This window comes from Heteronotia binoei, chromosome 8, assembly GCF_032191835.1.
Source record: "Heteronotia binoei isolate CCM8104 ecotype False Entrance Well chromosome 8, APGP_CSIRO_Hbin_v1, whole genome shotgun sequence".
In the NCBI taxonomy this organism is placed as follows: domain Eukaryota; kingdom Metazoa; phylum Chordata; class Lepidosauria; order Squamata; family Gekkonidae; genus Heteronotia; species Heteronotia binoei.
Window position 1 is genome coordinate 132,896,225 of NC_083230.1, and position 13,441 is coordinate 132,909,665.

At 58.1% G+C, this 13,441-nt stretch overlaps 1 protein-coding gene across 1 annotated transcript in view; it reads right to left on the reverse strand.

The window, feature by feature from the left end:
- SND1 (staphylococcal nuclease and tudor domain containing 1) overlaps positions 1 to 13,441 on the reverse strand; it is a 156,360-nt gene that overhangs the window by 73,055 nt on the left and 69,864 nt on the right. The window contains exon 5 of the mRNA XM_060246068.1: positions 4,959 to 5,100. Coding sequence (XP_060102051.1) covers positions 4,959 to 5,100 — 142 coding nt within the window. The remainder of the gene's footprint in view (positions 1 to 4,958; positions 5,101 to 13,441) is intronic.

A 13,441-nucleotide genomic window follows, 5' to 3' on the forward strand; every position in this document is an offset into this window, starting at 1 on the left:
AGACAAAGACAACCGCTACGACTGTGGTGCCCCCACACCCCTGCCTGGCGCATGCCGGGGGGGGGCGAAGGGGGGGATGTATATATAACACCACTGGTGCCAGCCGACAGTCAGCGGAGACTCCATTAACCTTGCCAAGCGGAGGAGGCAAGAACCGCACTGATTGCTAGCCGGGAAGGAAAGCAACCTCGTCCGGGGCCCTGGGCTCTTGGGTGGGGGATGGGATTTGTTCACCCTGGAAATGTGGGAAGAGGCTCACGCATTCCAGAAGGCAACACACCAAAGCTCCGGCAGGGAGAGAGCGCAATCCCCAGAGGCAGCCTTGGACCCAGGGAAGGGAGAGGGGAAGCAGCTGTGGGAGGAAGCAACCAGCACTGCCTTTCCGCCACCAGAAGCACCTGGGCCAACTGAAGTCCCCAAACCCTGTTCAAAGGCAGCCCCATGTAGATGCATCACAATAACCGGGATACAGAAAACTGGCCAGATCGTGCCTCCTGAGAAATGGCTGCAGCTGGCAAGCCAGCCAGAGCACGGCAAGCTAGTGGCATGCTAGGGAGGAGGAGACCTGCGTCCGTACCACGCACACACACACACACACCCCCGCCCCGGCTCTCCTCCAGTGGTGCCACAGCCGTGCTTCTTGAGCCAGCCTCACCCTGGCCTGCTGCGGTGGCCTCACCCTGAGGCGAGGGGGGGGGGGTGGGATGTCTGCAGCTGCGCCAGGACAGCTGTTCCTGTGGTCCCCCTCATGTCAGGGTTGGGACTCTGGCACAAGAAGGGGGCTACGGACACATGGTTCATCTCAGAGCATCCCGTGGAGGCAGCAAACAGAACACGACGGAACTGACGTCAAGCCGCTGACTTCCCTGTTGGCTAAATGTGTCGCACTGAAGCTTGCGCAAAAAATGGCCAGTCACACAATAATTTGGCCAGTCTTGTTTACACATTTACAGCAATACAGAAATGGTAAACGGATCTCTATTGTTTCAGCTTTTAACTGTTTAACACCTTCGGTCCCTATTGCCTGCCACGGGTATCGTAAACCGGAGAAGCTGCCCAGTCCTTAAGGCAAAGAGGGCCAGTGGGCGACAGCCAGCCTGTGGGTGCCTGTGACAATTACTTCCACCCTCTCCTCATAAAACCAAGATAAGTACTGCTAATAATACATCCCAAAAGGTTAAAAACCACACAGCGGAGAACAAACGTAGTTAATCATAACACGCACCAAACAAAGACCAGATGTTTGAAGTCCTCCTCCTCCTCCTTGGGGGGGGGGGTGTCTGATTGCCCTCCCCTCCAGCACACACTTTCACACCCCAAGCCCAGCGCCAGCTGGCACCACACCATCGCAAAAGGCAGGAATTGGGGGGGGGGGGGAGGAGCAGCCCTCCTGGATTTCCATAAAACTGCAATTCAATTACAGAAAGCCAGGCGAACACGGAAGTCTCCACAGCCCCACTAATTGCCTAATTAAGGACTGGGACGCCAAGAACACAATTACACTCCCTGGCTAAGTCATTACGGGCCGGTGATCATCACTGAGTGGGATTTCCACTGAGGGGCTGGGGGCCTGAACGGCAAGGAAGGAAGGAGGTCCGTCTCCCCACTCTTGTTTGCCTGGCTCACGTGGATGATCCAGAAGCTGCCTTCTCCCTCAGTCTCCCGCCTGGAGGAGCTCTGGGTGGGAGAAGCAGCTGAATTCGCCTGGAGGGAAGGAGGCCTCCACCCTGGGACGGCTGCCGCTGCTGCAGGGGATCCGCCGTGAGTGTGCGGAAATGAGCCACCTGCAGGGTGCATGCGCCATCAGAGAGGAGAGCTCCAGAGAGTAGGAAGGCTGCGTGGGGAGTGCGTGCTCTTCCTCACTCTCTCTCTCTTTCTCACACACCCCCACAGTCAACAGCCGCAGCAGCGTCCCTCCCCGGGGCTGCCGTGTACCCAGGCTGTGCGTTTCTGCAGCCTGCAAGGCAAGGCAGCCAAGACAGAGGGGGGGGGGGGGACGATCCTCCTGGGTCAGACGCTTCAGGAGTTTGTCCTTCTGCAGCAGCAGCAGTAGCAGCTCTTATTTATTTTTCAGCGTAAGTGGGAGGTTTAGTGCTTATTAAAATTTTAAAATATCACAGGCTCTGTAACGAGGAGTCTCATTTTCTTGTCTTATGCAGCTGACTTAGGAAGAATTAATTATAAATGCAATGCCAGGATTAGTTATAGCTATTCCACACATGCCTCGTGAGAACCCCTGGCCTCCAGCAGGCCGCCTGCAGCTGAGAGCCAGGATGTGCGATGGAGGGGGGTGGAGATTGGCACTCCTGGGGCCTCTTTGCCAGCCTCTGCCTGCAGGGGGGGCACCCAATCGCCCTGCTCAGCACCAAGGAAGATGCAGCAGCAGCCGCTGACCACCTCCCGGGGGGGCGGGCTGAGCTTGGGAAGTGGGGACAGCCCCTGCAAAAGACAAGCTCTTACACCTGGAGGCTCCCTCCCAGACCTCAACAGAAACCCGCCCCCCTTACATGAGCCTCCACTGGGGAATTCATGACCCCCCCCACCTGCTGGGGATGTGGAAGTATCTCAGAGAGGGAGGGATGAGTGTGGAAGGAGATATCTCAGCTCAGGGACAGAGCATCTGCTTGGCAAGCAGGAGGTCCCAGGTACAATCCCTGGCATCTCCAACTAAAAAGGGTCCAGGCAACTAGGCGTGAAAAACCTCAGCTTGAGACCCTGGAGAGCCGCTGCCAGTCTGAGTAGACAAGACTGACTTTGAGGAACCCAGGAGGGTCTGATTCAGTACAAGGCAGCTTCATATGTTCAATTTGTTTCTCTTTAGGGGAGGGAGGGTGGCTCAGGGGTAGAGCATCTGCTTGGTAAGCAGAAGGTCCCAGGTTCAATCCCCGGCATCTCCAACTAAAAAGGGTCCAGGCAAAGAGGTGTGAAAAACCTCAGCTGGAGACCTGGAGAGCTGCTGCCAGTCTGAGTAGACAAGACTGACTTGGATGGACCCGGGGGGGGGGTCTGATTCACTACATGGCAGCTTCATATGCTCATATATATTGGGGAGGGACAGTGGCTCAGTGGTAGAGCACCTGCTTAGTAAGCAGAAGGTCCCAGGTTCTATCCCCGGCATCTCCAAACCAAAAGGGTCCAGGCAAATAGGTGTGAAAAACCTCAGCTGGAGACCCTGGAGAGCCGCTGCCAGTCTGAGAAGACAAGACTGACTTGGATGGACCAAGGGGGGTCTGATTCAGTACAAGGCAGCTTCATGGGGAGGGAGGGTGGCTCAGTGAAGGAGCATCTGCTTGGTAAGCAGAAGGTCCCAGGTTCAATCCCCGGCATCTCCAACTCAAAAGGGTCCAGGCAAGTAGGTGTGAAAAACCTCAGCCTGAGACCCTGGAGAGCTGTCGCCATTCTGAGTAGACAAGACTGACTTTGAGGGACCGAGAGGGGTCTGATTCAGTAGAAGGCAGCTTCATATATGTTCAAGGTTTCCATTGAGACCATAAAAGAGGTGCCATTTCTAGCACTGCAAACAAGCAAACTCCAGAGGAAAAAGACAACAGTCAGTCTTCAGCCGAAGGGAAAAGGAAGCCCTGTTGAGGGTTCGTTCAGAGGCGCTGGCAGAAAGAAAGGCCTTCATCAGATCTCCACCAACGAGCCCCAGCCGGTGGCGGTTCTGCACTTGCCTCTCTGCTCCATGAGAGAAGAAGAGGCTGCTGGGAAAGCGACACCGCCTGAGGAAGACGTTGGGCCAGGAGCACCTCGGCCTCCTTCGGCCCCTGGAAAGCTCCTCCAGAGGCTGAGGAGGAAGAGAAGGAGCTCCCCCCCTCAAGCCCGGGGCTGCAGGAGTCTGTGCTGCCCCACCTTCAGGGCAACCGGGGCAACCTCCAGGCCCTGGAGAAGAGCCGTGGCTGAGCCCCCCCACTCCCACCCCATCTGACCCTGTGTTCTTGGTTGGGGAGGGACTGAACCCGAGGAGGAGGAGCTCTCTGTTCCCACTGAATCCCCCACAACTATGGAGACCGATCAATATTCAGGGTCATCTTTTCCGCCCCTGAGATTGCCATGGCAACGGGAAGAGGAGGGAGCTGGCAGCCCAAGGACGGGACGTGGGGCGCGGGGGGCACCCCCACACAAGCAAAGCGGGGGGATTAAAGGTGCCCAAATGTGAGCCCGCCCCCCCAGGGCTGCCCATGGCAGAAGGCCACCCTGTGGGCTGGAAAGGAGGCCCTGGCAGGAGGGAGCTTCCAAGGAGCCATGTGGAGGCAGCCCCTGCCCCCCCCATCCAGCCACCTCCCCGCTGGGGGGGGGAAGCTCCCTGCTGTGTGATGGCCCCAGGGGCACGTGGAGGGGGGGAGGGAAGCCGTCAGGTGGGGCATCCCTGGGGAGAGGGTGCTGCTCTGTGGAAGTCCTCTGCCGGAGGGGGGCAGTGCCAGGCCTGGGGGCAGCCCCTGCCTCCCAGCACAGAACAGGCAAAGCGGCACAGCCCCACTTAATGGGGCTGAGCAGGGGAGCCAATGAGGAAAGACATAAGGAGCCCAGGGGAGGGGAGGGAGAGGCCCCTTCCCCAAGCCGGGCCGGAGAAGGAGGCCAGGCCCTGAAGCGCAGCTCCTCCCAGGCAGGGGGATGGACGGACTTTGCTGCTTCTGCCCCAAATGGCTCCTATGTGGACGACGAACCCAGCCAAGCTACGCTGGCAGCCAGAGGAGAAGGAGGAGGAAGGGCCGGCCCTGCCCAGAGCAGGCAAAACAGAGGGCTGTCCTGGGAAATCAGGCCCCGACTGCAAGGCCCAGCCAGTGTGGAGGCATGCCTGGCCGGGAGGGGGGCCTGAGAGGGAAGAGAGCCTTTGACACTCCCCCCCCTTCTGCCCGCGCACACACACAAGAACCAAAGGTGAGTCAGCCCCCCCCCAGAAGACCAAGCGGCCGCCTGCCTCCCTCTGTGGGCCCCTCCCCGCCTGCCCCACTCACCCGCCAGGAGGAAGGTGATAAGGCAGGTCTCCTTGGGCATGTAGAGCTTGAGGCGGGAGCCACTGAAGACGTACTCCACCACGGCTTCCGAGCGGCCGGCCCTCTGCAGGAAGGGCAGGAACTGCTTGGCTTTCTGGGTGTCCTGGGCGGCACGGGAGGGAGGGAGAGAGAGAGAGAGAGAGCCGGGCATCAGGGACACAGGCGGCACAAGCGGGGCACCAGGCCCGCCCCCAAGGGCACCTGAAGCAGCCTCCAGGCCCAGGGAGGGAGGGGGCGCTGCTTGCTCTGGGGCTGCCTTCAGCTGCCCCCCCCCCCCCGGTAAGGATCCGGAGCCCAGGCCCAGCCTCTTCAGGGCAGCAGAGGAGCAGCAGAAAGGGCCCGTCTGCCAGCAGCCCCTGCCCTGCTTCATCCGCACAGCGTGGCCCAGCTCCCTCACTTGCAGAGAACCTCACCCGGCCCCTCCTGCCATCCCGAGCCCCTTCATGACACACAGGTCCTCTGTGCTTGACGGTCATGGTCCCCCTCTAGCCACAGGCATCCCAGCTCTCCAGCAGCAGCAGCAGCCGCCCGTCAGTAAAAGCACTTGGGAGGGAGAAGGGCTGCTTGGCAGAGCATGGCAGTGCCATGGAGAGGGGGAGGAGGCAGGGCTGGGGCGGTCCACCCCCTACCCTGGCAGCCTCACCGCTGCCTGCCTGGGCCAGGCCCACCACAGAGGCATGCGGCCAGGGCTGGTGGGGAAGCTCCACTTCCTCCCTCCCTCTCTGCTGCGGCTGCAGGGGGGAGAGCACGCCCCACCCCGCCTGAGGTTTCCTCGCTGGAATGTGTGCTCCAACTGCCGGCCTCCACTTGCTGGCCTATTGACTTCTTTTGAACTGCAGCCCAGAGCTCTGCAGTCTATTTTTTTCCAGGAACAAAGATGGTGAATGTTGCCAGTTGCTGATTTATTTAACTGGGGGGGGGGGGGGGAGGGGAGGGGAGGGCAGCCCACTGGCGGCTCCTGAAATAAAAAAGGCAGCCAGGTGGCTTTTTATTTTGCTCTTAGCTTAATTTAGAAAAATGAACTGCAAAGAGAAAGCAAATGAAGAGCAACTTGCCGCGGCCAAAGCAATCCCCTGCCATCCCCGAACCAGCGGCTGGCTCCGCTTCCTCCGGCAGCGACCTGACCAGACTAGCAAAGCCCTGGAGAGGGAGGCGGGAGTGCCAGGCGAGCCACACGCAGCTCCACGATGTGGCACCTGCAGTGCGGAGGCAACCGACCCGGGCAGAGGGCACCACAGGGCTCTCTCTCCGCAGGGCATCCTGCCAGGCTCCGAATATGCCCTCCCTCTCTGCCCGGAATGCCCCCCCACCAGCCTGCAGCACCCAGGACACACCCCTGAAGGGACGACCCAAGGACACCCACCGTGGGGGGCATGGCCCTGTGGCCTCCCCAGTGGACCGATGAGAGATTCTCCCTTCTTCCTGAGCCACGGGAAAGCTTCACCCCACTCCTGCCTCGGCCCCCAGTCTGTCTCCATCCAGGCCCAATTCAAGCCCCACGGGCCTTGGGGACAGCGTCCCTGCACATACTGTCCAACCACCACTACAGTCATCTTCAGGGGTCCTGCCTTCTGAGAGCAACCCTGGAGAAAAGGGCCTTCTTGGTTATGGCACCGAAGCCCCGGAACACCCTCCCCACAGAACTTGGCCTGCCCCCTTCTAGCATTGCCTCCCACCAGTTTAACAGCTTCCTCGGTGTATCATCCAATGAAACGAAATAAAAGGAGCTCACACTTCCCATCATTAGATCTTCTAACACTGAAATGTTTTGATGGGTACTGCCTCAAGGACCCTCTTTGGGAGGGCGGGCAGGCAGGCAGCACAGGAGTATCTTCAGCAAACCCCCCACACACACACTGTCCACCTGGAGCCCCACCCCCACCCACGGCGAGCCTAGACTCCTCCAGGGATTCTGACTCTGGGGGCTCGGAAGAGCCGCTCTGCCCACATGAAGGGGAGGGAGATGATGGGGATGCCGCTTGCTCCACGCCCTCCGGGACCACTCTGGGGGCCCCTGGAATGGCAGCCCCTCAGCTAGCCCCCTCCACACACACACCTGCCTCCCTCTGGCCCCGCCATGCAAGCAGACAGAGGCGGACCTATTGCAGGGGCGGGGGGGTTCCAGCTTCGCCAGAAGATGCTTCTGGTGCCATGTCTGCTGCGCCCACCCCCCTCCAGCGCAGAGAAAACTACTTCGCAAGGCTTCCAAGTGACAAGGCATAGGAAGAAGGCGACTCCCAGGCGAGCTGGTCTTGCCCCTGAAGTCAGGACCCCAGGGCCTTCCCTGGGCAGGGGGTGGGGGGCAGCTCTGGAACTCCCCCATGGCAGCCCTGCCCCTGGCGCAGAGCCCATAAGCCCAGGCCCAGGTTGGGATGAGCGGGCCGTTCTCCCAGGGGGAGGAAGCAGCAGCCGGTCCCTCCACAGGGCTTGGGACTGGGGCTGTTTGATTTGGAATTGAAGCTGAGCCGTTCAGCAGCCCGGTTTGCAGGTGACCCCAAATCAATCTGGACGGCTATGAAGGCTGAGGGGAGGATCTCCCTAAACCGGCTGAGTGGGCAGCCCTACGGCAAAGAGGGCTCAGCACTGGCCAGTGTGAGGGGAGACACGCTGGGACAACAACAGAAAGGAACCCCCTGACTTTTACGCTGAGGTGGTCTGGACCGGCTGAGGCGGAGCTTGAAAGAGCTCCTGGGGCTTTAGGGAAACGCACGTGCTCCCGGGGCCCAGAGCAGGCAGGCTCCCCATGGGGGGACGAAGGATCAAACGGCCCATCCGCAGGCCCAGCAGCTCTAGCCTGGAGATTGTGGCACGCTAATCAACAGGCCAGCCTGCTTTTAATTAGATTGTTTTAGCTGTTTTAATTATTGAATTATTGCTCTTGTTGGGATGCAATCTGAGCCTGTTTGCGGGGGGGGGGCAGAACAGAAATCCAAATAAATAAATAAATAGAAATAGAAATCAATATTGCAGTGCTCTCCACGGTGAGGCCTGGCTCGGGAGTGCTGCGCGCAGTTCTGGGTCTCTCAGAAAGGACACTGCCGAGCCGGGGGAAGGGCAGAGGGGGGCAACGCGGATGATGAGGGGGCTGGAGCCCCTTCCCCCTCGGAGGAGACACAGAAGGGGAACTCATGACAGAGGTTTATAACGCCCCCCCCATCTCCCCCTAAGTGCTGCCACCATGACTGGTTCGCTCATGACTGTATTTTATTGGTTTTTAAACTAAATATGAATGTTGCTAGCCGCCCTGAGTCAGCTGACGGAGAGGGTGGGATAGAAATTCCAGGTAAATCAATACAACTCTGACCAAGGCGTTCTGCAAGCGGGCAAAATCAGCCTGGCGGAACTCTCTGCCAGAGAGGGGACATCCGTGCCCTGTGGGATTGGTGCCCTTTCTGCAGGGCATGTAAGGCAGAGATGCCCCACCAGGCGTCCAGTCGAGGGCAGTGATGGCACTCTCAGCCCACCCCTGGAGGCTTGTGAAAGCTGAAATTGCCATCTTGTTGGGGTCTGGGCAGGATTTACTGGCTGTTCCTTTCTGCTGCAAGCCCCCCTGAGCCCTGCCTGCAGGAGAGGGTGCCCTAAAGGTTTCATTTCTAATTAAATAAACAAATCTGGCATGCCAGGCAGTGCAGCCACTAGTGCAAAAGGTGGTTCTTCCTTCTCTCCTGCCGGCCGGCTGCCTGGGGCTTCCGAGGGAGGGATTCTGAGTGGGCAAGGAAAGGAGGGCTGTAAGCCACAAGCCTGCTCCAGTCTTTCCAAACAGCAGGCTGGGACCCATTGGCCTTTGCCTCTGGAGGTGGGTCGTGGGCCACCCCTTGCCTTTGCTGCTCTCTGCTGCAATTTGAAAAGGGGGGCCGGAACTCCCACCTGCAAGGCCTCATAGCTGAGGCAGCTGCACCCAGGAGGGTGTGATGTTTCTCGGGGCCTCATTTGCCACAAACCCTCCCTTGGGCAGCCTTGGATGGGTCACGGAACCAAGGAAATGTGGACTTGTGAGTCACCAGGCCACAAAGCTTGCGGACCACTTTTCTTGTTATTCTGGACAAGGAAAGAAATGGCAGTCCTGGCTTCCACCCCCAGCATCTCCAGTGAAGAGGAGGAGGGTGTAGGTGATGGGAAAGGCCCTCCTCCTCCTGAGGCCCTGGTCTGTGCAGATGGCAGACCTTCCCTGGGCACAGGATCCCTCCCCACTGCGGCTGAAGCACTTGCCTGAGGCCACAGCGGCTGAAGCTGAGTTCCCCGTGACCCTGGAGACCCGGCTCCAGCTCCTGCTCCTGGGCTCTTGCAGGGCATCCGACTGTAGAAGCGGCCCTCAAGGGCTGCCCCAGAGAGGTTCCCCAGCCGGCCCCACGGGGAGGGAGGAGAGGGCTGAGCCAGAGCAGCCCCAACAACGCTCCAGAGGAGCAGGCGGCAGCCTTATTGTTCCAAGTCTTCCCAGTGTTAATTATCTTCAAACGGAGAGGAAACCATGCATAAATAGAATGGGGAAAAATAGAATCATAACTCTACTTTTATACGGAGATGCCAATTATGCAAAATTATGCAAGGACTTTGGGGAAGGGCAGGAGTGCGCGGACGCGCTTTCTCTCCCTCTGATTGAGGCTCTCACAAATCCATAATGGAACGTACAGCGCTTAAAGAGCGAAGCGCCCAAATGCAGATTTGTCTTACATGCCTTAAATTATGCCGCAAATTACTCCAGAGCAGGAATACCCGCCTCGGAGGGGAGAGGAAGACGCAGCTCTGCCTCCCTGCCAGGCAAAAGACCACTCCCCTTCCAAGCCCTCCATAGGATGTCTCTCGGCAGCCCTCCAACAGGCTTGGCTGCTGCGGCTGCTGCTGCTGAGGGTAACATGTGGCAGACCCCATGTGCTGCTGCTGAGGGTAACATGTGCTGCTGCTGAGGGTAACATGTGGCAGACCCCAGCACCGGTCCTTTGTCCACTGCGCTCCAGCCACACAGTGGCCAAGCTCCCTCCTGGCAGCACAGCCTGAGCAGCAAAGGATGCGGAGGAAAAACGCGGAGCAAACAGCCCACACCCCGTTCCGGCCTCCTTCTGTGGAAACAGCCCACTGCAGGGGAGGGGAGAGGAATGGAGGCTGGGCAGGGCCTCTCCAGCTACAAGACGGGGTTCCCATCCTTGAATGGCCCAATGTCAGGGAGGAGGCGTGGTGGCAATGGACGCAGGGGGCTCCAAGACCAGCCCCGACACCCTGGCCCTCCAGCCCCTGGTGTTAGCCGGGTATACGCAACACCCCGTTGCTGGTGGGAGCAGCAGGCAAGCAACAAGCACAAGGGAGCATGGCTTCCAACAGGGATCCACCACTGGAAACCCCACAGATCAGGCACCAAACTGGAGGCAAGGGGGGCATGTGGTGACAACAGGACTGTGGGAGGCAGCCCACCCACCCCAGGCAGCCCCACTCTAAAAGCAGGAAACGTGGGTTCCTATGAGGAAAGGCTGAAGGAGCTGGGGATGTTTAGCCTGGAGAGGAGGTGGCTGAGAGGTGAGAGGATCACCATCTTCAAGTACTTGAAGGGCTGTCCTATAGAGGATGGGGTGGAATTGTTTTCTGTGGCCCCGGAAGGCAGGACCAGAACCAATGGGTTGAAATTAAATCAGAAGAGTTTCCAGCTCAACATTAGGAAGAACTTCCTGACTGTTAGAGCAGTTCCTCAGTGGAACAGGCTTCCTCAGGAGGTGGTGGGCTCTCCTTCCTTGGAGGTTTTTCAACAGAGGCTAGATGGCCATCTGACAGCAATGAGGATCCTGTGAATTTAGGGGGAGGGGTTTGTGAGTTTAGAGGGGTTCCTCAGTGGAACAGGCTTCCTCCTGGGGAGGTGGTGGGCTCTCCTTCCTTGGAGGTTTTTCAACAGAAGCTAGATGGCCATCTGACAGCAATGAGGATCCTGTGAATTTAGGGGGAGGTGCTTGTGAGTTTAGAGCGGTTCCTCAGTGGAACAGGCTTCCTCCTTAGGAGGTGGTGGGCTCTCCTTCCTTGGAGGTTTTTCAACAGAGGCTAGATGGCCATCTGACAGCAATGAGGATCCTGTGAATTTAAGGGGAGGGGTTTGTGAGTTTAGAGCGGTTCCTCAGTGCAACAGGCTTCCTCCTGGGGAGGTGGTGGGCTCTCCTTCCTTGGAGGTTTTTCAACAGAGGCTAGATGGCCATCTGACAGCAATGAGGATCCTGTGAATTTAAGGGGAGGGGTTTGTGAGTTTAGAGGGGTTCCTCAGTGGAACAGGCTTCCTCCTGGGGAGGTGGTGGGCTCTCCTTCCTTGGAGGTTTTTAACAGAAGCTAGATGGCCATCTGACAGCAATGAGGATCCTGTGAATTTAGGGGGAGGTGCTTGTGAGTTTAGAGCGGTTCCTCAGTGGAACAGGCTTCCTCCTTAGGAGGTGGTGGGCTCTCCTTCCTTGGAGGTTTTTCAACAGAGGCTAGATGGCCATCTGACAGCAATGAGGATCCTGTGAATTTAAGGGGAGGGGTTTGTGAGTTTAGAGCGGTTCCTCAGTGCAACAGGCTTCCTCCTGGGGAGGTGGTGGGCTCTCCTTCCTTGGAGGTTTTTCAACAGAGGCTAGATGGCCCTCTGACAGCAATGAATTTAGGGGGAGGTGTTTGTGGGTTTTTTGCATTGTGCAGGGGGTTGGACTAGATGACCCTGGAGGTCCCTTTCAACTCTATGATTCCTCGGGAGGTGGTGGGCTCTCCTTCCTTGGAGGTTTTTAAGGAGAGGCTAGATGGCCATCTGACAGCAATGAGGATCCTGTGAATTTAAGAGGAGGGGTTTGTGAGTTTAGAGGGGTTCTTCAGTGGAACAGGCTTCCTCCTCGGGAGGTGGTGGGCTCTCCTTCCTTGGAGGTTTTTCAACAGAGGCTAGATGGCCATCTGACAGCAATGAGGATCCTGTGAATTTAAGGGGAGGGGTTTGTGAGTTTAGAGTGGTTCCTCAGTGGAACAGGCTTCCTCCTTGGGAGGTGGTGGGCTCTCCTTCCTTGGAGGTTTTTCAACAGAGGCTAGATGGACATCTGACAGCAATGGAGATCCTGTGAATTTAGGGGGAGGGGTTTGTGAGTTTAGAGCAGTTCCTCAGTGGAACAGGCTTCCTCCTCGGGAGGTGGTGGGCTCTCCTTCCTTGGAGGGTTTTCAACAGAGGCTAGATGGCCATCTGACAGCAATGAGGATCCTGTGAATTTAGGGGGAGGGGTTTGTGAGTTTAGAGCGGTTCCTCAGTGGAACAGGCTTCCTCCTCGGGAGGTGGTGGGCTCTCCTTCCTTGGAGGTTTTTCAACAGAGGCTAGATGGCCATCTGAGAGCAATGAGGATCCTGTGAATTTAGGGGGAGGGGTTTGTGAGTTTAGAGCGGTTCCTCAGTGGAACAGGCTTCCTCCTCGGGAGGTGGTGGGCTCTCCTTCCTTGGAGGTTTTTCAACAGAGGCTAGATGGCCATCTGACAGCAATGAAGATCCTGTGAATTTAGGGGGAGGGGTTTGTGAGTTTAGAGCAGTTCCTCAGTGGAACAGGCTTCCTCCTGGGGAGGTGGTGGGCTCTCCTTCCTTGGAGGTTTTTCAACAGAGCCTGGATGGCCGTCTGACAGCAATGAAGATCCTGTGAATTTAGGGGGAGGGGTTTGTGGGTTTCCTGCATTGTGCAGGGGGTTGGACTAGATGTCCCTTCCAACTCTATGATTCCTCAGGAGGTGGTGTGCTCTCCTTCCTTGGAGGTTTTTCAACAGAGGCAAGTGGCCATCTGACAGCAATGGAGATCCTGTGAATTTAGGGAGAGGGGTTTGTGAGTTTAGAGGGGTTCCTCAGTGGAACAAGCTTCCTCCTTGGGAGGTGGTGGGCTCTCCTTCCTTGGAGGTTCCTAAGCAGAGGCTGGATGGCCATCTGACAGCAAGGCTGATCCTGTGAATGAGGCAGACCATGAGAAGGAGGGCAGGAGGGGTCGCAGCAGGGCTTAGTTCACATGGCCCTTTCTGACCCACCCAGGGAGATGCTGGTGGCCACTTTGGGGTCAGGCAGCAGTTCTTCTCCAGGCCAGACTGGCCAGGGGTCCTGGAGGGATTTTTTTGCCATCTTTTGGCCTGGAGCCTGCAGGGGTCACTGGAGGTGTGGGGGGGGGGGGTTTGGACTAGATGAGCCTGGAGGTCCCTTCCGACTCCATGACTGGATGGTCCTTCTGCAAACACCGGTTTTGGAGCTCCAGAGAGACCCCCTGAACAGAATGCTGGATGTCCGGGGGGGGGCCTTCTGCCCACCCTGCCTGCAGCAGCACTCACACGGATGACAGTGGCCACGAACAGGAGGAGGAGCTGAATAAAGGGGCTGATGTCTTATCATGCACATGACAGGCCTCTTATAGTGAACCAGACCCAGGTGCAGGACAGCCTCCTCCCCCTCTCTGCCCCGAGCTGGAGCTGCTGCCAGGGTTGAGCAAATCC